Here is a 26,728-nt window from a genome sequence, read left to right as displayed (position 1 = left end):
AGAATGGACAGAATATAATGGTTCACAAGTAACTGTAACTTCAGTTCCAAAAGATCTGACGCCATCTTCTGGCCTATGCTGGTACAGCAGGCACATAGAGGACAGAGAAACACCTAAGCCTTTGTTTGTTTGTTTTGCGACAAGGGTTTTTTTGTGTGTAGCTCTGTCTGTCTTGGAATTCACTCAGCAGACCAGGCTGACCTAAAACTCAGAGATCCTCCTGACCCTGCCTCCAAAGTACTGGGATTAAAGGTGTGCACCACCACACCTGGCTGACACATAAATCTTAAAAATAAATTAAATATATATATAAATAATATATATATATGTGTGTGTGTATGTGTATATATATATATATATATATATATATATATATATATATATATATATATATATATATATATTAGTCAGTCATGGTGGCTACCCCGATCCCATAAATTAGAACATGGAGGCAGGAGGATCAAGAATCCAAGGGCAACCTTGAATACATAGTGAGACCTTGTCTCAAGCAAACAGAAACATTTTTAGCTTTGTCCACTGAAAAAGGCCCTAAACCAAAGACCAATTTAGTCATAGCAAACATCTCCAATACCTGTGGTGGTATTTATGGTTCCAGTGGCAACTACAGCTACCATTTCCATGAAAAGAAGAATTAGCTCATCCCAGGTCCACAAGATGTGCTTGCATACTAGTGCGTGCTTGAATGCAAATAAACGTCCAAAGCCTACTTGGGACCGAGTCTTAAGGGCTATGACACTAATTTAAAGAGGTTCCTACTAGCCTAGAAGGAGACAATGTGTACTTGAATAAGAATCAAAACACAATAAACTGGTTTAAACCCATGGAAAGAAAAATACTTGCTGAGGAATCTGGTTTTTTAATAACAAAACAATAGACACAAGGAGGGAGTCAGGGACTTGTTGAAGAAAGGACAGGTGATCACTGTTCAGGCATCTGTACTGGCCTGACCTTGGGGTACAGATCCTCAGCTGTAGCTACTATGTGCACATTCACTGTGTTCCCCTTTAAAAGGATCTCACCCCACTCCCTGTGTCTCTCTCTCTCTGTCTGTCTGTCTGTCTGTCTGTCTGTCTGTCTCTCTCTCTCTCTCTCTCTTCGCTACTCCTGTCCCCAGAGGCCGGTCTCCCCTTTCCCCTCCCCCTTTTCCCATTTACTCTCCCCCAATTAAAAAAAAAAACCCTCCACCTGAGCTCTGTGGCATGGCGTCTTTCTCTGGCACAGCTTTTTCTAAATTACAGCAATCACCCTTTTTCTGTCATAAGCTGTGTATACCTAAACTAAAATATTTCAGTTCCCCAGATTCAAAACCCCGAGTGCCAACATGATGCCACACCATGCTCACAATGAAAATAGGATATAAAATTACCTCAAGGAACATAGGAAGCATAAAGACATTTTGTGTTTAGGTCTGTATCTCATCTCTAAGAGAGATTTTAAATATCCAAATATTCTAAAATCTAAAAAAAATCCAAATATTCTAAAATCTAAAAAAATAAAAAAGAAGTCAGGAACACTGTGGCAAACATACCCGATAAAAGCATTCAAACTACAGCAATGTTAAGTAAAAGCTGCCAGTGATTCCTGAACACCCGGCAAGAGAGGCAGCTGAGGCGGTCGCTCAAACATGGAGGTGCAGAAATCAGTTCAGTGTTCCGACACAAACAAGCCAAATCTTATCTAATCTGACTTTAAACAGCAGCTTGCAGAAAATACAAGGACAATAAGAACGCAGAATGCGTAAGGGCTGGAAATGCAGCTGCGCTGCTAGCGTGTATGCCAAGCAGGCACCGATCCCCAGTACTGCAGAAGCAGCCACAGTGGCGAAGGTCTACAATCCCAGCACTCAAGAGGTGGGAGAAAGAAGATGAGTTCATTGTTGGCATAGCAGGATGGCTTAGTCAGTGCGGCTGCCTTGCCTGCTCCAAAGCCTACTGACCTGAGTTCAGGTCCCAGGACCCATATAAAAGGACAGACCCAATCACCACTGATTACCCTGGAGTATACCTGCCCCATGTACACATAGTTAATAAATGTAAAAAGGTTCAAGTCATCCCTACCCTACACACTGAGTTTGAGACCAGCTTGAGCTACATGAGATTCTGTCCAAGAGAAAACATGAGTCACTATGGGAATGCAGATGTCTCCAGCATAAGCCTCCCGGTTTAACAAATTTCAAAGAAAAAAAAATAGAAGCAGTAACTATGGATTATGAGACTTAAGAGACAGAGCCCATTGCAACATATGAGATTTACTTAGGCCCCAACATGAAAGAAAAGAGAATATATATATATATATATATATATATATATATATATATATATATATTCTCCCCCAGGGCTAAGGAGATGGCTCAGTGGGTAAGAGTTCTGCAAGCATGAAGACCTGAGTTCAAATCTCTGACACCCACATAAAAAGTCAGGCTTGGCTGGCTGTGACTGAAAGCCCAGAACTGGGAAGCAGAGACAAGCAGATATGGGAAGTTCAACGGCCAGCCAGACTCGGCTTCACTAAAAGACCCTACCTAACCTGTGCCGTGGTAGCACACAATTTTAGTCCCAGCACTCCAAACTCAAAGGGCCTCTGAGTTCAAGATCAGCCTGGTCTACAGAGTGAGTTCCAGGACAGGCTCCAAAGCTACACAGAGAAATTCTGTCTCAAACAAAAACAGAGAGAGAGAGAGAGAGAGAGAGAGAGAGAGAGAGAGAGAGAGAGAGAGAGAGAGAGAGAGAATTAGAGAGGCCAGCCAAAAACAAAACAAAAAAAGACAGACCTTCCCTGAAGGAATAAGGCAGGCAGTGTTAGCGGAAGACGCCTCACGTCCTGCTCTGGCCTCTTCAAGTATGACAGGCATTATTAGTACCTGCACACTAATGTGCAGACAATACACACCCACGCACACACAAAGTTTAAAAGACAGGGAAATACAGTGGCTAGGTATTTGCTTATATTATTATTGTGATAGAAGGAATTTTTTTATTTTTTATTTTTTGGAGGATTGAGACAGGGTTTCTCTGTGTAGTCCTGGGTATCCTGGAACTCACTCTGTAGACTATACTAGCCTCAAACTCAGAGATCCACCTGCCTCTGCCTCCCAAGTGCTGGGACTAAAGGTGTGTACCACCATACCCAGTCTGGGATTATTTTTATCTTTATCACAGAGGTCTGCTTGCCTCTGCCTCCCAAGTGCTGGAATTAAAGGCCTGTACCACCATGACCAGTTTCTACATGACTTTTTTAAAAAAAATTATCTTTATTTATGTGTATTTTATTTATGTATGTTTATTTCTCTGTATGTGAACTGTATGGATACAGTGTCCATGGAAGCCAAGAGTTAGGTACTGGATCCCCTGGAACTGGAGTTATAGTGGCCGTGAGCCGCCTGATGAGGTCGCTGGGACAGAGTCCAAGTCCTCTACAAGAGCAGCAAGGGTCCTTAACCTCTCAGTCATCTCTCGAGCCCCTATCTGTGACTTTTTAAATGATCTTCTCTTTTATAAATGCTTGCTGCTAGACAGCACTTGGGAGGCAGAGGCAGGTGGATCTCTAAATTCAAGGCCAGCCTGGTCTACAAACTGAGTCCCAGGACAGCCAGACTGCACAGAGAAACCCTGTCTTGGAAAAGGAAGGAGGGAGGGAGGGGGAAGGAAGGGAGGGAAGAAGGAAGAAAAGAGACAGACAGACAGGCTGACTTCCTAATGAAATGGATGTCTGAGATCTGCTTCCGCGTTACATGAAGTGCTGGGAGGCACTGGTTAAACAACATTGCTCAAGGGCTGGGAACTGAAGCTGAAGAGTGGTTTCTTCTCATTCAACATATTCTGTCTGCTTTTGTACTCAACATTACCCATGGTAGGGGCTGGGGAGATGGCTCAGCGGTTAAGAGCATTGCCTGCTCTTCCAAAGGTCCTGAGTTCAATTCCCAGCAACCACATGGTGGCTCACAACCATCTGTAATGAGGTCTGGTGCCCTCTTCTGGCCTGCAGACATACACACAGACAGAATATTGTATACATAATAAAAAATAAAATAAAATAAAGATAAACGACAATCACAAATCAAGCTGAGCCACAGATATAAAAAAAAAACATTACCCATGGTAAAACGTTTAAAAATACCTGGGTATGGTGGTGTACACCTTCAGTCCCAGCACTCAGGCAGATCTCTTTAAGTTTGAAGCCAGCTTGGTCTACATACTGAGTTCCATGCCAGCCAGGACTGCATGCTGAGATCCTGTCTCCAAAATATGTTTTGGGGCCTGGCAGTGGTGGCACACACCTTTGCTCCTGTCACTTACTTCTGTCACTCAGGAGACAGAAGAAGGCGGATCTCTGTGAGTTCAAGGCCAGCCTGGTCTAGAGAGTGAGTTCCAGGACAGCGGAGGCTACACAGAGACCTTGTCTTAAATAACAAAGAAGCTACCCTAAAAATTGAAAATTATGGGCAGGGTGTGGTAGTAAATACTTGTAATTCCAGTGTTGAGAGGCTGAGGCAGGAGAGTTGAGAGAATAAGGCTAGGCTAGGCTTCAGAGTGAGTTCCACGTCAGCCTGGGATACAAAATGATATCCTGTCTCAAAAAGCTACACACACACACACACACACACACACACACACACACACACACAAATATGAAAAGAAATAAAAAGGAGAGAAAAGGACAAGGCTGCTCCTAGGAGGTATGGTGGAGAAGAAAGCTTATTGTAGATATGGAGGAGAGCATAGCCAGAGGCAGGGACATCTGGGAGAGCCCAGAGCGGACATGACCAGACTGAGCTGGCAAAGGGGGAGGGTTAGGGAGAGGAGAAAGTAGAGATGGGTACCAGGTACAGCAGCCAAGAGCCAAAGGTTCAAAAGAGAAGAGTAACCACAATGTCCCCTGGGCTGGGGAGTTCAGGGTACAGGGTGTGCAGCCATACCCTGTAGCAGGTAGTGACTGAAAGATGCTGGGGGAACCAGGCAGCCAGGGCCAGCTTTGGTGTGTTAAATACGCACCTCAGCTATAGTTTGAAACTTCTCTCCCCCCCCCCCCGTTCTCTCTTGCACACACACACACACACACACACACACACACACACACACACACACGGGAGGAACAAAAGATAGAATGTAGAAAGATAGAGACAGCCAGACACGGAGAGAGGCAGAAGTGTGTAATTTTACATCTAATGAAATGAGATCCAGGCAATGATCACCAATGGCCTAGATGCAAGGTTGGTGGGAAAGTCTATCAGATAGATCAGCTGACACCACCCATCCACTAATCAATATCAACAGCAAAAAATCTAGGGCAGCAAGGCACTGTATACCTATGAAGGATGCTACAGGAAGGATGCAGCCCTGCCTGTGATATGGTCTTACTGAAATAAACCCCGAGTTTAACCAAGTCTCTCTATCTTATTAGCAGCTTACGGGGCTGGGGGTGTAGCACAGTAATAGAGCATTTGCCCTGAATGCCCAAGGCCCTGGGTTCAATTCCCAGCACCACACACACAAAAAAAGAGGGTCATCTTAAGTTTAAACACCACCAAAGGAACAGCCAGCCCAAGGAAATGTGGACAGTACTTCAGGAAAAGCTCACTGATCTTAAGTAGATGGCAATTTAAAAAGAGGTGACACTCAGGAACGCAGTAAACAAGATAAAGCAACTAAAGGTATAGCGTATAAACTGAGGCCTTATTCAAACTAACTGCCTTGGTCAGTGTTCTCTTGCTGTGAAGACACCATGACCACAGCAACTCTTACAAAGAAAAGCACTTAATGGGGCTGGCTTACAGGTTCAGAGGTTTAGTCCATTATCACCGCAGGTGGCACCGCAGGGTGGCACGCAGGCAGACATGGTGCTGGAGAAGCTGAGAGTTCTACATCCAGATTCCCAGGCAGCAGGAAGAGAGCAACACCAGGCCTGGCTTGAGCTTCTGAAACCTCAAGCCCCTACCCCACTCCCTCACCCTCGCACCCCCAGTGAGACAATTCCACCAACAAGGCAGACAAGCAGCTAAAGGGCCTATTCAACACATCACAGCTGGGCCTGGCTGCCAGGTTCTCCCAGCATCCTTCAGCCTACAGGGGATGCATGAGCTGAATACTTAGCAATTATTCTGTACTTCACTGGATAACATGGCATTATGGTCAAGTGATTAAACAGTCTATTTTTAAATTGTGTGTGTGTACATGTGTGGGGGTGGGTGTCTGCAGAGGTGGGAAAAGTGTTTGCCCCCCCCCCCCCCAGAGCTGGAGTTTCAGGAGCTGCACGCTGGGGAATGGGAGTGTGATTCTCTGCAAGAGCAGTGAGGAGCCACTGAGCAATCTCTCTGGCTGAAGTCCTATTTCTTAGAGCTACCTACCCAAGGTTCACAGGTGAACAAAATGGTCTGGCATATGATTTTAAAAATAACCCCTGGAGAGGAGCTGAAACAAACAGCGTGGTCTGAGTTGTTGAAGCTGGGCTCTGGTTATACCAACCCTTAGGACTGTTTGGCAAGTCTCAGAATTAACTTAAATAATACGGAGAACATTTGGATTTTATTATTATGTGTACCACATGTGTATGTCTGAGGGGTATCAGATCCCCTGGAACTGGAGTTTACAGGCAGTTTTAGGTGATATAGGTGCTGGGAACTGAACTCGGGTTCTCTGCAAGAACAGTATGTGCTCTTAACCATCGAGCCATCTCTTCTTCTCCAGCCCTATAAGAAACATTTTCAGAAGTCACATGGGCTCTTTTGTGGGTATTAATGTACTGACCACTCTAGAGTGTCAGGGGCAGGAAGGCTAATCAGGATTGGAGCGTACAGGGAGAAAGCAAGGCAGGAAGGACTGAATTTGACCAGAGCTGGAGAGAAGAATGTGATGTAAAAAGGGGGTCGTCGCTGCACCCTACTGCTGAAATCCGGCCTCTATGTGCCAGCTACACTCTAGTGTCCTGGAAATGCTCCATCTTCTGTGACCCTTTTGAGAAAGAAAAGTGTACCTTGATGCACTTAAAAGACTTCTCTATCCCAGTCACCTGGGTGATGGTCTATGGCGCCATCTGCTGTCTACAAATGGAACTGAAGCTGCCAAAGCTGAGTCCCCAGGAACCAAATCAGGCTGATTTTAGCATGGACCCTTCTCAGCCAGAAAAGACAAACACGCACCAAGTAAACATATAAGAAGCTTTTAATTTTGTCACCATAAACATTATACTCTGATTTTTCACATACAGTATAAAATATTTACTCTGCTAAATAAATAAGACACAACATTATTGCAATCAGCACTGAAATCCACCCCCTAGACGAGAGCTCCTTGGCTCTGGCAGGGAGTAACTCCTGAGTTTGTGTGAGATTCCCCAGGCTGTGACAGATATGCCCCCGAGGCTGCGACGGGCAGAGGCCTTAGGAACCACACTTGTGCTTCGGGTTCATAAAGTCCCACATAGAGGTCATGGACCAGTGGACAGAGTTGGAAGGGCAATTGCTTCACGGGTTCGTTCAGTCCTATAGGGGGGAAGTGGGGGAGTCAGGGAGCCAAGCTGGGGCGAGAGAAAAGTGGGACTTGGCATGTTGTGAAGAGCCTGGGCCCCATTCCACTTTCCCTCAACTCGAGTGGGGACATCTCATGGCTCTCAGGGTGAAGAGGACTGCCCAAGGTACTGGGCTAGGCAGTTTGGGGGACCATATCTACCACCCTAGGAGTCTGGCAGTATCGGCTATTTTAGGGGAACCAATCCTTGGGGATCCCATCCTACTCAACTCCTAGGCACACAAAATGAGAATGAATTTTACTTCTAATGCGTTAAATAAATAAATTAAATATTTAAAGGCCTGTGCCTCCCTGATGGCAACACAAGGGCCAACGAAAGGGCCAACAAGCTGAGCCATTTCCCGAAACAGGTGGGGTGGGAGACTCAGCAGAAAAGCGGTGTTGTGGACCGTGGGGTCTCATCATGCCTCTTAGGGCTCCTCCTTCCTCCTTCCATCCTGTCGAACCCTATGGAGGAAAGGCCCATGCACGAGCAACGGGGGCAGAATCTGGACAAGAGACTTAAGAGGGAAGTTCATCCAGGTCCCCAACAACTTCCGTGGTGACTCAAGCAGGAGGTTAACTCTGAGCCTCGGTAATGCACCGGTACCCGCACTTGCATCCCTGCGGAACGTCAGCCAGGCACCCAGTGGGCCGGCTTCTATCTGTGCAACTACACACCTCACAGCCTTCGGGGGGCAGCAGAGAGCTACACCACTTAGGCAACAACAGACCTGGAGAGGCCAGCTTAGCAGCCCTCTAGGCCGAGACTCCTGAGGCAGACCCTTCCTCGATGCCTCACAGCATCTACACAGAGTATTTGGACAAGTCATTCTTGTCAAACACTACCTGTGTAGCGAAGTAAATGGCGACCAGACCCAAGCCTGCAGCTGACACCATATAGGCGGTGACAGAGTGGCTCAGCTGGACAATGGAGCCCATCAACAGGGACGGAGCCACCTGGGACAGCAGGAACGCACTGTCCAGGATGGCGAGGTCCAGGCAAATGCCCCGTCCAGTCACAACCTTAGCCTCGGGTGGCTCACCCACCACCACTCGCATGGAGACATCGCAAGCGGAGGCCCCGCAGAGCGCAGGTGGAGGCACCAGGATGCTGCCGCTGCTGCCAGGGTTCACATGTCCATTGGGGAAGGGAGCTCCTGGCTTAGGGCCTGACAAGAAGCTGGTTGTCTGGCTGTCCTCACTGTTACCACCACCTCCAGCGTCCCCTCGGTATTTGGGCAGGAACACCTGAGGGTGGGGGGCAAAAAGGAAATAAAGACAGGTGTGTATCCAGATGCAGGGATCCCCAGATAAGAGGAGAGTTCCTCACTGCCTCTGACTCAGGGGCTCTAAGAAACCAGGCAACTGGCCTTCAAAAAAAAAAAAAAAATCCAACAACTGGGAAGACTCTACTTGCTGTGGATCTAAACAGAAACCCGGAATTGGAAGCCTGAAGTCTACTCTAGCTTTTCTTAGAATAGATAAGAAGCCAACAAACTCAGATCTGCAGGTTGAGAGAGGCACAGAATTCTCTAGAAAAGACAGAAAGAATGGGACAGACAGAAGCAAGACACAGAACAGAGAAACAAAACCCAAAGGAGGGCACTCCAAAAGTCCCCAGTCCCACACAGGCTACCTCACCCCCTGTACACCCCCCCCCTTCTTCTACTGGGCCACAGGAAGTCTTCACTGTCGTTGTCTCTCCTCTAGGGTCCAGGCTCTGGCTGGAGATACTGCCCAAGGTGAGGTCATCACTGTCCTGGCCTTTGACCAAAGAGAGCCCAGAAATTGGGCCTGCAGAAGAGAGAGGCAGCAGGAAGGCCATTATAGTGACCTCCACAGCCCAGCTGCCTGACCCCACCAACCCTAGGCCCCGATGGCCTGGGGCCTCCTACTGCAGGACAAGACGAGGTCTTATCCCACACTGGTCTTCGTGCCAGGCAGAGTCGAGCACGGAAGCCTGACGGGGCTGCCTGCACCAGAGAACTGGGAGCTGGTGGCCAAGGCTGGGGAGGCTCACGACTCATCAACCCATCCCATAGCTCAGAGAGTGGTAAAGGACAGACAGACAGACAGGATGCAGGACCAAGCCTGTCTGCAGCTGCTGCTGGAGTCAGGCCTCTACAGACCCTGTCCTCAAGCCTGGTCTTTGGACAGCAGCTTTTCTGTTTTTGTTTGTTTGAGACAGGGTTTCTCTGTAGCTTTGGAGCCTGTCCTGGAACTAGCTCTGTACACTAGGCTGGCCTCACACTCACAGAGAGTTCACCTGCCCCTGCCTCTGCCTCTGCCTCTGCCTCTGGAGAGCTGGAATTAAAGGCATGTACCACCCAGCAGATAGCAGCTTTTAGAGCCCAGCCCAGAGCTCCAAGAGAGCCAACAGAAGCCCAAGGGAGCAGGTTTCCATTCCCAGCCCACCTCTCCATGCCTCTGCAAATTACTGTGATGCAAACTGGCTGTGGCCAGGGCCGTGTCCTTCCTAACTCTGAAAACTACGAGGGAGGTCTGTAGTCTCTCCCCTAAGCTACACCAACATGTGCTCCTTAGGGTAGAGTTCTGAATCCAGGTCTTTAAACTCAGTGAGGACAGGGCAGGGGTCAAGGTGAGCATGCTGTTTAGGTCAGGAGACCTCCCACAGAAGGGGCCTTCTGCAGGGGCTGGTTAGTGCAGGCCGAACAAGGAACCAGGACCTCAGTTTATTGCTTAGGCAAACAAAGTCAGTATATCAGGATCAGGTATGCGCTGAGGGGACTGAGAGAGGGGATGGAGGCAAAGGGGGAAACAGGAGAGGTGGGGGGTGGGTGACAGAGACACAGGGAGGATTAGAAGGGAAACCAGAAAGAGGGGCAAGAAGAAGCCTTCTCAGTCTTGCAGCAAGCAAGATACAGAATGATCAAATTCCTCTCTGAAAGAATAGCTAAGGCCAGGCTATTCCCGTGCCATCTGCTGCAGCTACACGCCAGGGACCCATGCCCTACCTCTGGATACAGCCCGGAGTAGAGGGCTTCCGTTGCTTATTCTCCAGGACTCCCAGCGACGGACTCTGCACTTCCTGCAATCATCCACTCAAGTGCTCTCTAGTTCTAAAGCCAGGAAGTCATTCCTAGAATCTAATCTACACTTCTTCGGCAGCTGGAGCCTCTGGCCCCAGCTGTCCTCTCTGGTCAGAGAAAGCCAAGCCTCTTCTAACATCTCTGGTCAGACACCCCATTCAGAACAGCTCAGCCCGCCCCACCCTGTGCCTGGCCAATGGGAATACCTGTTTCTCGCGATGGTAGAGGGAGGCCAGCGTGTAAGGCAGGATCTGCAAGGCCGAGAAGGTGAAGCCGGTGAGGGCAGCTGAGGCTGTTACTACGACCACACTGTGCGACAGGCAGGTGGCACCAGCAGCCAGAGGAAAGGTCATCACACTAGCCAGATAGACTGCCCGGGTGCCAAAGCGCTGTACCAGCCTGTCCATGACCAGGGAGAAGAAGAGGGAGATGGCGCACTGCAGGAAGAGCCCCAGGCTGCCCATTCGGATGCCTGGGGGTAGGGAAAAAGTGGGGTAAGGACCCTACAAAGTCTGGGAGAGCCAGAGACTAGTGGCCATGGGCACCTGCTGCCCAGGGCCCTCCCCGCCTGCTCACAACAATGGGATCTAGATTGTGGCCAGAGCTGTCAGATACACTAAGGAAGAGGTACAAGCTGTGTAAAGGAGAAGGGCTGAGGAGCACAAGAGGGCCCCACACTGGTTCTAAGACAGCTCTGTGGAATGCCTGAAGTAGAAGGCATGGTGAGTTCCTGGGAAAGTAAGCAGGGAGCAGAAGGCCCGGTGGAAATGGAGCCATACAGACTTAGATGCCCTGCTGAGAGACCACAAGGATAGCAGCCTCATTCATGAGCACATAGATGAATCCTTTTTCTTTCACTGACAGGGAGCTGGGGCCCAGGGTATTGTCACCAGGCAGGGCAGCACCCACAGCAGCCTCCCCTGGAGCCAAAGGCTTACCTTCATCATAGTGTCTCCGGGCCTCAGTGCCTGGCTCGGCTCTGGGTACGCCCTGGTACAGCCCCTCTCCCACAAAGTCTGTGTAGAATAGTGTGAAAGTCATGAGTGCCATCCAGCTGCACAGCTCAGCCACGAAGAGCCGGCGCAGGGTGCGAGGCATGCGGCAGCACAGCTGGTGCAGCCGGGGAAACAGGGCGCCCAGATTCCGGAAAGCCAGGCCCACACGGCACGGGCAGCGGCGGCGGGGTGACGTGGAGGGGACCAACAGCCCTTCTGCTGGCTCGGGTGGGCCCAGGACTGCCTCCTCGGCCACAAACAGAGTGGCTGCCATACAGGCGAGAAAGATGAGGCTGAGGAGGCCAAAGAGGCATTCTTCCTGAGTGCCCAGGTAGGGGGCCAGGGCACTGGTGTCCCAGTCAATGGCAGGTAAGAGGTAGCCCAGGCAGCCCCCGAGGCTGATCATGAAGGCATAAACAGAGAAGGCTTGACGGCAGTGGTCTGGGTCCCGGAAGAGGTCGGAGAGTAAGGCCTCCAGCGGAGTGAAGCACACCTGACCGCAGAAGTCCAGCAGCCCCACTCCCAAGATCAGCAGGGCCAACTCCAGGGGCCTGGTATCCGGGCACAGCAGCCCTGCCAGCCAGCCAGCTCTTGGGATGAGAAAGAGGCTTAGCAAGACACCCAGGGACAGAGCCCAGATGAAGGGCCTCCGGCGGCCATAGCGCCCACGCCACTGGTCACTGGCTGAGCCAAGGAGTGGAACAGAGACCAGGCCCAGCACTGGGCCAATGCCTGCAAGGACAAACAGCACAAATCAGTGGTTGGGACAAGAGGGACAAGGGGGAAAAGCTCTAGCTCCTTGGCATGACAACATGTCATACTGTGGCAAGACCCCACACTCGGCGTGGCAGGGACTCTGCTCCTCTCAGTATGGTGTATCACAGACACCGTGTTTTCTGGTGAGGAAACTGTGGCAGGCATGTAACACCTGAGAGGCAATGACACGGGTCTGCTGTGGGTTAGAAGCAGGGTTTCAACAATAGCAGAACCCAGAGCCTGCACCCCTGCATCCTCACAAGGCATTCTTGCAGGAGGGAAGCCACAAGAGTAACCACCTCTTGTCTGTGGCTCTTGCCGAGCTTGTTCACACCATCAGAAGCCCACTCCACCTGTCCTGTGCCCGGGAAGGAGAATCCTGACTGGGAAACCATGGTGAAGTCCCAATCCTACCGAGCAAGACACACCAGCCAGGCTAAAGAAGACAGACCTAGTCTCCCCTAAGCTTCCCTTTCCTTCTGTGTAAAGTGGATTGTCCCCAAGGGCTGGTGTGAATGGGAACAGGTAATGCCCCCACCCCCTCCCAGGCAGATCTGCTGCCTACAGTCCAGAAGTATGTACTAGAACAGACGGCAAGGAGGGCGGAGTGACTCACCCAACACCATGGTCATGAACTTCTCCTCTACCCCGACTTCCAGCAGAAGGGGCGGCACATAGGTAATGCCAGCAGCCAGACACACCTCCAGGCCAAAGGTCAGCAGGTTAACCAGCAAGAGTTGGGCTTTCCGATGCCGTAGCAGGCGGCTGGCCCACAGCCTCTGGATCATGATGGACAGGGCAGTTAGGGCTTCAGGGGCTGTTCATATACTCCACAGCTGCTTTGGCTCAGCCCTGCCATGGCGTCTCCTCGCTACCACCAACTTCCTAGGGTTCAGTCGGACTCCCATTTCTGTCAGCCCTTTGGTACCAGTGCAGCAGCATTTCATCCCACGCTAAACACATGACATCACGCAGTGCCTTGATGGGGACACATCTCATCAGTCAGATCCTAGAAGGGCAAGACAGTCACAGTCACGTGAAATGTTGGGACCCGGGCACCAGATCTCCGACGTTTGCTTCACATTCTCTGAAGCCTACTCTGCCTTTGCAGGCCAGTGAGGTAGCCCTATGCTCGGCTGCCCCCAACCCAGCCACTCTGTCAGAAACGCCATGTTAATTTTAGTCTAGCATTGATAGAAGATAAAATGACAATTGACCGTCAGCACGCCAAGGCCAAGCAGATGTCATTTCCTCTCTTCTGAAGCATCTCTACAATTGCCCTTTTTGGAGAAACTCAGGACTGGCTCCCAAGGTGGTGCTGGGCACCCTCTGCCAGACCCAACTCATTTGCTTTTCTCTCCAACTTCCCAAGATGGGGCCACTCAATTCTTGTTCGAAGTGACAGTTCTGGAGCTGAGGGGTGGCTCAGTCAAGCGTCTACTGTGCAAGCAAGAGGCACTGAGTTGAGATTCCCAGCAGATTCTTAGCTGGGCACGGTAATGCATATCTGTAACCCTCAGGCTGGGAGGTAGAATCAGCTGGACACAGGAATGTATATCTTTAACCCTCAGGCTGGGAGGTAGAAACAGGACGATCCCGGGGTTATCCAGATGAGTCGGTGACCCCCAGCTCCAGTGAAGACCTGGTCCCAGAAAATAACTCGGAGAGCAATAGGAGAGGACATTTGATTATTAATCTCTGGCCTTTGCACACACTGATACACATGCATATGAACACATACCACACACACACACACAAATACTTCCAGGCGAGGACGGGGGTGGATGCTCAGTTGGCAAAGTGCCTGATACAAAAACAAAGATCTAAATTCCGATCTCCAGAACCATCTAAGAGCCAGTGTGGCCTCACTCAGCTACAGTCCCAGTGCTGGGGCGGAGCCTGGCAGGTGGCTCTAACTCATCGGCCAGCCAGCCTAGCCAATTGGTGAGCTCCAAGTTCAGTGACCGATCCTGCCTCAAAAAAAATAAAACGTCAAGGAAGACATCCACTAGCTAACCTATGGCCTCCACTCACACAAACAAGAACACACAGCACACACGTAATTATGCTCGTGTAACCTGTTAAAAAGCAAAACAATAAAGTGGCACTTCCTCTTCACTACCCGAGGCCCTGAGCCATGCATGTCACACTGTAACCCCCACCCCCCAGGCCAGAGACATGAGGGAAGAAAGGGGACAGTTCCTCACGTGGGGTTTCAACCTGTCACTGAGACGCAGAGTTCCTCTTGGAGCCCAAGGATCTCTTGAGTTTTCCCTTGAGTTCACTGTTCCCAAGAGGTGGGGGACAGTACAATCCATATATGACTGCCCATCTGTCCCAACCAGCTGGGACCACTCCTTAACCCCAGCCTCACAGCACAGGATCCTAGATCTCAGCCCTATGTATTGACTGGTACCATCTGAGATGATGCCGATGAGCCCTGAGCTAGTGGGATGCCATCGCTTCCTGGCTGACCTCTGGCCTCCATTCACACAGTCCCTCCATAGTTACTGGGTTCACTGGGTGAGTAACTGCCAGGTCTTGCTTCCCGACAGGTACTACTGCTGCCTGCTATGCAAACTATGAAAAAAGGGCATGGTGGGTAAGCAATCCTACATACAGTTCCCTCGCTTGGAATACTGAAGCAGGAGGATCATCAGTTTGAGGCCAGCCTGAACTACATAGTGAGCCCCAATATTAAAGGAGGGGTTGCGTGTAACTAAGAGGTAGAGAAACTGCCTAGCATGTGCAAAGCCTTGGGTTTAACCCTGCAGCAGCGCCACACACCCATGCATACACACACACACGTACGTACACACACACACACACACACACACACACACACACACAGGTTTCTAAAGACTGAAAGGGGAAATTTCAAATCAGCACAAAAATGTACTAAAAGCCCGGGGGGGGGGGGGGGGGTTAGGCCCTGGTGAGAAAAGCTAAGAGCCTGCCAACCTGCATTTACCCCAAAAGAGGAACAGGAAACAAACTTGCCACTACACCCCACCTTTCCACTCCTCACCAATCAACCCGATAAATGTTGCTGAAGAGAGGCTGCTCCTGATGGGAGGGGCTGAGGCGGCTGCAGCTCCCTCCACACGTCCCCTCCGCCAACAACCAACTCCTGATAAAAGACACTCCTTTTATCCTCTCCACTAACACCAGGCCCCATGCCCCCACCCCAGGGGACCCTGTGTCAAAAAGCTTGTAGTAGGTGCTAAGCTGCGCCTCAGAGAGACCAGACACCATCTAGCTGAGGAAGGTCTGTCTACTCCATAGAGGCCCCCTGGGGTTCAGCTGCTGGAAAACCAGGAAATACAGAACTTGAGATAAATCTGGGCACTTGGCAGCTCCCTCCCCAAAGTCCTTACATGTTGGTAAGGGTTTATGAAAGGTTTATGGTAAGGTTTATGAAAGGGCAGCATGAAAAAGGAAGATAAAATACTGACCCATACATTCCTGAAGCGGAAGCAGCGACAGTCATCAGCGTTAGCTGGGCTACTTGGGTTCAACTTGACCCCTGCCCTTTCCCTAGTAATACAGAGGGAAAGTTCCCCAGCCCAGAGGGGCAGATTCTGGGGTAAAAGACTTCTAGCCATTCTACTTCCCACCCTTGCTTGGCCTGGGAGGGACTGGGCACTCTCCTGCACTGGGTTTAAGAGACCAGGTCCTCCTTGAGCAAACAGAGACTTTGCCAGACCCAACCTCACCCATAAACCTGCCCTTATTCTCCAAGTCCTGCTTTCTCCATTAGTCAGGTCACTCCACCTGCCTTCCTTCAGGTAAGGCAGTTCTCCCTCAGTCCTCTGGGCACTTCTGGGAGTGGGGAGTTCTTAGGCCACCGGAAAAATAGGAACACAAGCATTCCCCCATCCTCCTGTAGTCCAGGCAGCTTCTGAGCTAGGGTGCTTCTCTGCACCCCACAGAGATCCTCTTCCTGGTATCTGGGGTCCGGGCCAGGGTCTCACACAAATGATTCATGGAAATGAGTGGGGTGTAAGGCAGGCAGGCTCCCAGGCCTCTGCGCTTTGGTTGCTGAGTCTGCCCTCCCTCTTTTTATACCTTCTCTGCCCTGGAAGAAGAAACACTCTCAATGGCCCAACTTTTCTGAGTCCAGAATTATCCACGGAATTCTAAGCCCCAAAGAACGCACCCCCCCAAAGTCCTACTTTCTTACCTCATTGCCCTACCCTCCTCAACTGCCGCCCTGATAAGGGTCTGCCAACCCCATTGCAGGCCCCCATGCCCTGACTCCAGCTGACAGAATTACCCACAGGGCCCTCTGCCCCGGTACCACTCTGGTGGCAGCACCAGAGTGTGCTCTCATCAAAGCCGTGAAGGGACAGATCACAGTTGCCCCTTTCAATCCGGGCTCCCTCATCCTCCTGGGTTAAGGAACACCGGCAGGGCGACAGGGTCTAACCCTCCCCATTTTCTTCTCGTCAGAGACTTTCAGATTCAGGTGCTTTCCCCACGACTTCTGGAGCGCTTGGTCTGCCAAACAGGAGATCAACCCGCAGAGCCAGCTGCTCACCTGGAGAGGGGGTGGCAGGAAGAGAAAGGCGGAGGAAGGCTGACCAGGTCAGGGGAGGACGGATAAGCATGAGCAGCCTTGCGGGTGCGGATGTTCCTCTCAAGCTTCAGACTCCTCCCTCTGTAGGTCCTCGTGGCCAGACAGCAAAACAGCCAGAAGAAACCACTCGGACGGACCCTTCACGGAGCTTTCCCTAAACCATCCTTCCTCATCCCTATCAGGATCAGAATTAAAGCCTATGAAGGTGGAATGGGGGTGTCAGTGAACCTGGACTCTTAACAATTCTATGAACCTCAAGATGCAGCACCAAGCCCCAGGGCAGGTAACTCTTTGACACACTTCCCAGCAAGACTAGGGACCTGAGAAACGTGTGTGCAAAGGGATGAACAGGTTCAGCAGAGGTGTGGGTTTAAAGGATTGAAAACCTAGTCTTCCTCCCAAACACACCTATAACATGCCCAGCCACAAACCCAGTGAGAGCCAAGACAGATCCTGCTGGCCCAGAATGCCCCCACTTCACCCCCAGCAGGCAGCCTAGGGAAGCGAAACTGAGTCACAGGAACAAACTTGGCCTGAACTTTGTCCAAAACTCAAAAGACAAGAGTGGAGGCCAGCATAGGAAAGTGACCCAAGTGAGCCCTGTCCTTCATGGCTCCATAGGGGAAGGGCGGATCAGAGGCAACATAAAGAGGCCTTTGAGGGCTTTCAAAGGGGCTCCTGCCACCCCGCATGGCTGAGGTGGCCCGGCGGAGCAGATACCCTCTGCTGACAGAGGCCACAGCCAGCAGAGTCTGGGACAGGCCCCGCCCCGCCACTGTCACACAGAAATTCTATGGCCTCTTTATGCATGCCGGAGTCCCCACACCCCGCCCAGGCACATCAAACAGCCTCGGCCCTCACATTGACCCCGCAGGCTCTGCGACCCTGTGTCCTCCCCTCCACACTCACAAAGAGGGCTGCTTTCTCACAGACGGGGTCCGCTGGAGACTCAGAACACACTTCTCTAGCCGGCACCACAACCCACCGTTCTTCCCGGAGAGAGAAACCTGGTAGGGACTGTCTCGCACGAGGCACAGCCAAAGAAAGGGGTTGAGCATCCCAGTTCAACTTCTCTGCTCCTCCACAGTGCACGGGATTCAATGCTTTGTTCCACACTGGGCAGCCCCTTGAGGCTGGCAGCAAGAAGATGACTCTCTGGGGTCTGAGTGTTTCCCAGCGCAACACCCCTACTGCCCATACCCTTGCCTCAGTCCCAGGAGACCAGTGCCCTGAGCCTTGCCTAATAGAATTTGGTACACAGCACTCTAAAGTGCAGCTGCATCCTCATGGTAGCTTCTTCATAAGGAAACTTAGAGACACCTTGAGGCACGGAGCTTGCAGACCTCAAGCAGGTGCTGTGGAAATGTCTACCTGGGCTCCTGGGACGGGGGACGCAGCATGGAACCACTAAGTCCCCATACCTCCCAGCCCATCACTCACTAGTCTTTGGCTTTCTGGGACCCGCTATTTCCAAATATCCCTTGCCCCACTCAAGAAAAACTCCACAGTGACTACTCAAGCAACACCACCTCGGAGGCATCCGAGGACCCCGTCGTAAGGCAGGCTCGCCACTCTGAGGGAACCCTAACAAAGAACAAGGACTGGGCAGAGGGAAGGGGGACCCGGCCCCACCCCAGGCAGGTTCCCCAGCTCCTGCCTTCCCCGTGGCTGGGAGGCCAGGGATTTAGAGTTCACCCTGCTGAGCTGCCTTTTCTTCCTTCAGACTAGAAGCCTTCTGCTCAGCAGCTTGTCAGAGAGAGTGAGGGGCTGCAGGCCGGGACACAAAGGGGGATTAGGGAGAAACCTCTGGGCCTGTGGAGTAATCCATCAAACTCTCCCCCGCTGCCAGCTCTGGCCCCTTCCCACTCAGTTCCCCTTCCAGCTGCTGCTGGCCCCCCACCTCCTCCTGCTCCAGAGTCCTGTCACAACCAGGCAGCAAAGAGAATCCCAGGCCCTGGGGGGGCAGCGGGGGCACACTAGAGACACTGGGAAAAGGGCAACGGCTCCCTCCCCCCACTCCCTCGAAATGTGTGAAAACCCAACAGGTGGCAGTGGCTTGGAGGAAAGTGGCCTTTGTTGCGGTGTCTAAGAGCCCAGCGCAGCTTCGGAAGGAAACAAATGCTAGAGCCTGGGGGAAGGGGAGGGGAAGGGGTAACAAGCCAGCCCTGGAGGCCGTGCGGATCTCCCCTCCCCTCCCCTCTCCTCTCCAAACTAATGACAGGGACTCTGGGGCTGGCCTGAACCTCACCTTGGCCAGCAGTCAGTCCTGGCCAGCCCAGGCTGAGGCTGCAGTACCCTTAGGTCTCCTGGTCGGCCCTGGTGACAGTCAGCACACACGGTTGTCTGTTTCCAGGCTTCATTGCTGACAACAGCTGCCACCCACGGTCACACTGTATGTGTTCTCCATACCAGGACAAGCGGCAGTCTTCTACCAGAAGGAACCCTCTTCCATCCCTGGGGCTCTCCTGCACCCTGGCAGGTTCCACGGTAACCCAGCTTTTGGGGGATGCCACTTTCAGCCTGCTTGTAACTTGACCTACTGACCCTTAGTTTCCACATCTATAGCTCTTAATTGCAGTTAGCCCGTGTGACTGCTGGCTACGTGCACGCCAGCCCCACTTCCAATCAGTTTACTCCGCCAGCCACTGGGTGATAGGGGTGCAACTAGCATCCTGTTTCACAGAAGGAACTTCATGCCACTGACTTCGGGCTGCAGGTATGGCTCAGTGATAGGGTGCTAGCATGCAGAATGTTCCGGAGTTCCGGCCTGAGCGCCACGAAGCCAAAATCCTACAAGCCAACAACTTCAAAGCCACGTAAGAAAAAGGCTAAGAAGGGCCTTCGGTGGAGGGAGCCTGGGAGGGGCTTTCTCATGACCTAACACAGAGGTTGAAAAGCTCCATTCTCCTCAGCTTCCCCTCTTCCCCCCCCATCTACAAGGCCTCTCACCAGATCCCAGCAGCCCCCAGCGGCAAGAGGAATGCCAAGAATGTAAACGCCTTCCCAGGTGCTGGCCCCAACAGGTGAGGCGAGGCCAGTGCCACAGATCTGCTGCCGAGGGAAGGCTGTCCCATGGTGACCAGACAGTTGTTTCCATCCACAGGACATGGACGACAATAGCTGACCCCACCAACTGCCCAGCGGACATTTAGTACATGCCAGGAGCGTGGTAGGTCTCGTAATAAAGGTCTACCACACAGACTTGCTATTTCATAGTCCTAGTTCCCAAGAAACAAACTTCAGTTTCAGAGAACCTCCAAGGTTGAAAAACTAAAACCAGGAAATCTGCAACCATTCAAAAAAATTCTGGAAGACACTTTGAACTGCGAGCCAGAAAGACGTAGTCCTATTTCGGCAGCACTGATAGCTGTGTAACACAGAAAGCCATTTCACCGCCCTAGGACTCGGTTTCCACACCTGTAAAACGAGAGCTAATCTAATGCCTCTCCGGTGCACAGTGAGGTGACCTAGCACCTGTCCTGAGTCTCCGCTAGGGTGATCTCATGGGCAGGTGTCCCCTGACAAGGCCACAGGGCATCAGGGAGGGGCTGGCCACAGCCGGTCTCCCATGAGTCAGGGAGATGCAGTGGGGAAAAACTCCCCAGCAGCACTTACCCCTTCAGGCCCCAGCACACACTGCTCAGATCCCAGCACTAGGCCAAGGTCAGAAGTCACCTGAAATGCAGCCGAGTAAGCAGGGCGCCGGGACAGAATTGCCCTTTTTGCTCCTCTCTCCTGGAGCTGGACTCTGTTCCTGGCAGAAATCAGTAACTAAATTCTTTCTATTCGTGGTCCACAATAAAAGAGTGCCAAAAAGTTCTGAAGTCCTTTACAGAGGAGGAAGAGAACCAAGGGAGTGACGGGGGTCTCGGCACAGTCTCCAGGCCACTCAGAAGTTCCCTCCCACTCTTTCAGAGCCTCTGCAAAGTGAAACTTCAACAGCCTTTCTCTCAGTGAACTTGACACCTGTCCATCAGCCAGGCCAGCCTGGGCAGCTCTTCCCATGGTGCACACAGCCAATCGGAGTCCTCTCCCTTAGCCTGGCCTCTTTCTAGAGGTGAGGAACGCGAGAAAGAGGCCAGGGCTGAGCAATTTGAGCCAAATTCAGGGCTGAGGAGAGCCCCGGGCAGAGGCTCTGGATGCCCTACCTCCAGGGTCGTAAGTCTGGTGGCCTCTCTCTACCCTGACATACTCAGGTCTGTGATCAGTCTATCTGTAATGAGAAGGATCTGGGGCAGTCAGTTCTGTGGAAGTGTAGTCCCAAAGACGAGGAACACACCTGAAATCCTAGCATTAGTGAGGCTGAGACAAGAGGACTATGGATTTGAGGTCAGCCAGGTCTTCATGGTGAATTCTAGGCCAGCCAGGGCTACACAGTGAGATTATGTCTCAAAAACAAAGCAGGCTGATGATCTAGTTCAGTGGAACAGCTTATATAGCTTATAGTTGATCCCAAGTCCAGAAAAAACAGTCAAGCAGGTGAACAAGGTTAAGAACAGATCCCAAAAGAAAACATGAAGAAGCTGGTTTACCCATCCTTGGAGGAAGTACACCTCAACGTACTTCCTAAGGACCCCTAAAGAAATGTCGAAGAGAGTGGTTGTGGCATGCACCTTTAATCCCACACTCGGGAGGTAGAGGCAGGCAGATTTCTGTGAGTTCGAAGCCATCCTGGTCTACACACAGCAGTTCCAGGACAGCGAGGGCTACACAAAGAAACCTGATGTCGAGGAGAAAAAAAAGTGTCTAAGAGCCCTAAAACGTGCCCATCAGTACTCACAGAGCCGAGTTCTTTACCATCCCCCCACACCAGTGAAAGTGATGGAGGCACAGAAATAATTGATTAGAGCCCTACTTAGCAGGAAGTGCGATCCGTGTGCAGGTCAGGCGGTGTAAGAGCTAAGACACAGGCCAGCGAGTAGGGGGCACGGTAGTGTCAAAGTCAAAGCTTCCTGGAGGAAGTGGACCTGTGGCTGAGTCACGAAAGGTAAGCAGGTGCTGCACACAAAGGGCACAGAGCCCCTGGAGCCTGGGATTTCCAAACACAGCCAGGCCTCCTCCTGGCCCCTCTCCAGTGAGGTATACAGGAAAGAACATGAGAACCAAAGCCACACCACTGGGTTCTGATCTCAGATCCGGCTCTCAGATCGGTGTATCCTAGATGGTCACACCTCCTTGGGCCCAAGACAGGGGAATTCACTGGCACTTGGCTCGTTTTTGCTTTTAGCTATTTCCCCTTTCTGAGCAGCCTCTGCCCTTCACCTGAACCCTTTAGCTCAAGTCCTACACCTAATCCTTCAGGACCCCCCTGTACCCCAAGATGTCATGTTTTTTCTCTTCCCCCAACTCTTTGCCACAACTAAGGCACGAGGCTGGATTCTGCATTTGCTCCTCAGTCTCTGGTTTGCCCCTTTCCCATGGCACCCACCCTGTGCAGTCCAGACAGCAAGAAGCAGAGCAGCCCAGGCCCTGGGGGTCCAGAGGGCAGACCAAGACAGGAATCTTTTGATTGGATGAGGGAACCCAAGAGTCAGCCAGGGCACTCTCAGGCATCTGGGTGCACAGATCTCCAGCAACAGGGGCTGAGATTCTACATGGCTATACCCCTAAGTGATGAAGTGCTCCTAGCTTGGATACTATTTGCTAGCTCCAAGTACACTTGAGATTAGATGCTTGGGGGTGCTGAAGGCCCTCTAGGGAGAGGAACTGCTGTTGGGGGCTGGCTGGTCCTGAGGGTACCCCATCTGGCTAGTCATTTAGCCTGGCCTGGGTTTGATGACCAGTGACAGCGAGGATAGGAGTTTCTTCTGACCTTCTTCATTCTGGCTTGTCCCAGCACCCCAGCAAAAGTGATGTCCAGAGTTTGGGGAAGGCGAACAAACATTTTTTTGAGTATCTGGTTTACGGAGATTTTGCCAATATATGTCACATCTAATTCCCACCACAGCCTTGCAGAGTGACTAGAACCTCCACCTTACAGAGAAAGCAAGCCAACAGTGTAGACAGGATGACATCTTCAACCTCGGAATTAAAAAGGCTCCCCATTCCAGTCCCTCAGCAAAGAAGGAAGAAACACAGACCCTGTAGCAGAAAATGGGATTGAACAGGTAATTCTGGCCAAAGATCAGGCTCTGTCACTGCCCTGTTCCCCCTCCCACCCCCATCCCAAGCTACACTCAATACACTAGACAAAGCTCAGTACTCCAGCTCTGCTGCTGGGAGTCAAGTGGCATCAGCATTTGAGACGCTGGGCCTGGCACCAACTGGTCCAGCCTCCGCGCACAGTGTCCAGCAAGCAGGGCCACTGGCTTTTCATAGGAAGTTAGGACTGCAATCTAACCCGGTGACGGAATGAAAGCCTAGAAAGCTAGGCTGGGCTTTCCTCGTGGATACCAGAGGGTAGCGTGAAAGACCCCAAAGGCTGGAGAGAGAAGACAGACAGACGCTCTCACTTCAGGGCACCCTCCCCACAGTCTTCCTAAAAGAACACGTAACCTATCCACACACATTCACTCCCTTACCTCGCAGTGCCCTCCTCCAGACTGTGAGTATACTCCTGGGAGGGAGGCAGGCAGTGGTTTCTGCACTAATCATAGAACACGTCAGAAAGTACAGAGATGTCCACCCAGTCTTGGTTTGTTCGTGGCACCGGACTCAAAATTCAACTGCAAATGTGTTCCTCGTGGCTTATGTATGGTTATATATGGTGATAGTCTCTGGCTAAGAAACCAGTTTCCAAGTTAATCCACCATGATTGCCTGCACACAGCAGCAGCTGACATTTATCTCCATAAGCAGCCACTCTGCACAGAGATTTACCTGCAGCCATCTCCTTAATCCCGAAATCCTGGAGGGCAGGTCCTCCTATGCTTGCTTTGTGGAGGAGAAAGCACAGTCAGGAGCCAGTAACTCACTCTGGAGGAAATGGGATCTGAGCCACTTGCTAGGGCCAAGTCTCTTAGTGACTTGAACAAACTTCCCAAACGGACAGGAGTCTAAAGAAGTCTAAAACAGTAGCCTTTTAAAAAAATAAGTATAAAAAGAGCAGGGCCCAAGTTGGACGTGATGATATACACCTATAATCCCAGCACTAGAGCGCTCAAGACAGTTGTGAGTTCAAGAGCAGCCTGAGCTCCACAGACACTGTCACAAAAAAACAGCAGGGCCCCCAAAGAGTCTCAAACCAGTTGCTGCAGACCACCCAGACACGAGTGATAAATATAACAGTTCAGACTAGCGTGCATTGAGCATTTACTACATTTTCAGACAACAAAATGGGTTTGCTTGTTTTGCTGGGGGGGGGGGGTTACTTATTGTTATTTTAGTCTCACGTAATTCAGGCCTTCCTGGAACTCATTAAGTAGACAAGACTGGCCTTGAACTCCTAATCCTCTTGCTTCCGCTTCCCCAGTGTGCTGAGCTTACAGGTGTAGGCCATCAGGCTGGGCTAAAGACACACAGTTAAATTCTATATATGTTATTTGATGAAGTTATATGTTTAGACTGTGTATCTTTTTAGTGCTATTTGTGTGCTGTAATTAACTTAAATAACAAAGCTGTACAGAGGACATGGTCATTATCATCATTGTCCCCATTTCGCAGCAAGGCTGAAAAGTTAGCACAACTAGCAGGCTAGTGGAGCGCAGCCTGTGGAGCGGAACAGGCGACGGAAAAGCCGCCTCTCCTGGCAGTCTGTGTTCTCACCACCCCCCACCCCCCAGTGCAGCAAGGGACCAATGGTTCCCACCTGAAGTCAGTCTTATTTCCGGTGACCTTGAACCAGTCATTCCTCCCCACCTTCCAGCTGTTCTGTCCCCTGGCTCTGTTCCAGCTTGGGACCAGTACCCAGAAGCCTGAAGGGCATAGTGACCACCCAGGGACCTTGTCCAGTTCCTCTTCCAGCTCCTCCAGGGTTACTCAGAGAACCAGGAGGACAGCGGATTTCACCCTCCACCCCAAAAGTGCATAGGAAAGCTCGCTTGGAAAAAGACCCTAACTGGGGCCCGTGTGTCCAGAGCGGTATCGTTATCTTTAGACTCATCCAGTGAGTCAAGCTGCTTTTACTAAAAGTCTGGGCACTTTTAGTACAGTCTTGCTTCCAGGACAGCCCTGGAGCTGGGGCTGGCGGGAGATAAGGGAGGAATGAGGGGATGAAAAGGATCCAACAGAAGGACCAGAGGCTTCAAACACGTCCCTCTTACTCCCTAGGACATGGAGCTGTGTGGGGTTCTGAGGTTTCCTGTCCAGCATATAGTTCTTGGGCCCCTCCTCTTCCCAGATCCATATGTCAACTTGTTCCCCACGTCTTAGGCACGTGGGCCCACACCGAAGCTGTTATTCTGGGAAAGGAATTGTGCTTCACGCTTAGGAAACAGAGGTCAGAAACTCCAAGAGTCTCACCCTCCCTACCGAGAGAGCCCAGCAAGAGTCATTCTGAACCCCGTGTCTACACCATGCCCGCCTGCAAGGCCCCAACTGGGCTATTCAAAGTTCAACTTAGCTGGGGTAGGGTCTGCCACAGCTGGCATCAAGTTCTCTCCAAGTACCCACCGGACCAAACTCCTCCTACCTCCTACTCAAGACTCCTGAGGAAAGAGGAAGCACCGGGTACCCCGTGGCCTTGGACGAGTCAAGTGCGTGTCACGAAGGAGTGGGCTGAGTCGTAGGTCAAGGGAGAGAGCAGTCACAGGGCTCCCTGGAGGGGTGCGGAGACCAGCGGAGGGCTGAACCTGCAGGCTCCTGGGGTTTCTTCAACGGGCGTGCTGCCGCCCGCCTAGCGCTCTCTAGAACCGCAGAGTACTCCCCATCCCTACCTGAGCCTTGGGACACAGGAGCTACAGACGGCGCTGCTTTCCCCTCCGCAGGAGAATAACCGAGGCAGAAGGAAGGGGCACAGAATCGCGCGTGTACACATACATTCACCAATCCAGCCTCAACTCCACCAAAGCCTAGCCCCAATTCTACCGCCAAGAAAGTTAAGTCCCCCTTCTGTCCCGAACCACGGCGCCCAGCTGGAGGCCCCTTCTCGGACTCCCCCTAAGCGTGAACTGTGCACGCCGCGGTGACTCATCTGCCCCTTTCGGGCGAAGCCCAGACAAGGGAAGAAATAAACGCAACTTTCCAAAGAAAACTCTGCAGCGGGAGGCTGCAGCAGGGCCGGCCTGGCCCGGGACTCCACGGCCCCGATCCCGCCCTCCGCGCGCGGCCCCGGACAGCAGGCGCCGCAGCTCAGAGCTCCCGGAGGAAGCGCACTCCGCGCGGACGCGAGCGGGCGCCCGCCCTGGGCACCGGGCCGCCAGGGGCCGCGCCCTCCCCACGAGCCTCCTCTCGCGCAGGGCCGGGACGCCACGGCGCGGCCCCATCCCGCGGGAAGCAGAACGCCAACCGCCGAGCGTGGCCACCCGCGCGCTCCTTTCCCACCGGGACCGGCCCCTCCCCTACCTGGCCCGGCGCGCGGCTGTCACCTGGGGCTGGCGCGTGCAAGCTCGGACCCCTGCTTCTCCAACGCGCGCCAGCGGGCGGCTTTTAAATCTCCAGGTTACTCGGTGGGGGGAGAGAGCATGCGCGCTGGGGCTGCCAGGAGGGGGGCGGGGCGAGGCGGGTCGGAGGTGGGGGTGCTGGGAGGGGATGGAGGGGTGGGGCCGGTCCCCAAGGGAAGAAAGCGGGAGGTGGAAAAGCAGTCTCCTTTCTGGTCGCGGCCGGACGGGCAGCCCCCGCGTGGCTCCTAGACTGCCCTATCATTACCTAGGGCCGTGCACCGCCCCCTCTGCCGCTCGCCACCAAAACATTTTGGTAAAAACTACCCGGCTCCACGGGGTACCTC

General features: G+C 52.1%; 1 protein-coding gene across 3 annotated transcripts; it reads right to left on the bottom strand.

Annotated features, from left to right (window-relative positions):
- Positions 1–7,160: 7,160 nt before the first annotated feature.
- Slc45a3 (solute carrier family 45 member 3) lies at positions 7,161–26,575 on the bottom strand. Of its 3 annotated transcripts, none has more exons than XM_075987874.1 (5): positions 26,347–26,575; positions 12,944–13,336; positions 11,515–12,303; positions 10,783–11,048; positions 7,161–8,774 (listed from the first exon to the last, which is right to left on the bottom strand). In XM_075987874.1, the coding sequence occupies exons 2-5, from the start codon at positions 13,113–13,115 to the stop codon at positions 8,331–8,333; spliced, it is 1,671 nt and encodes a 556-aa protein (XP_075843989.1). In that variant the 5' UTR covers positions 13,116–13,336; positions 26,347–26,575; the 3' UTR covers positions 7,161–8,330. The 3 variants fall into 3 exon arrangements, with proteins under 3 accessions (XP_075843989.1, XP_075843990.1, XP_075843991.1); XM_075987875.1 differs by having other exon boundaries at positions 26,370–26,456; XM_075987876.1 differs by lacking the exon at positions 26,347–26,575 and adding an exon at positions 20,522–23,049.
- Positions 26,576–26,728: the final 153 nt, after the last annotated feature.

The sequence above is a fragment of the Microtus pennsylvanicus genome, chromosome 10, assembly GCF_037038515.1.
Source record: "Microtus pennsylvanicus isolate mMicPen1 chromosome 10, mMicPen1.hap1, whole genome shotgun sequence".
Lineage (NCBI taxonomy): Eukaryota > Metazoa > Chordata > Mammalia > Rodentia > Cricetidae > Microtus > Microtus pennsylvanicus.
The sequence above is the reverse complement of the archived record's forward strand: the minus strand, read 5'-3'. Positions and strand labels throughout refer to the sequence as shown.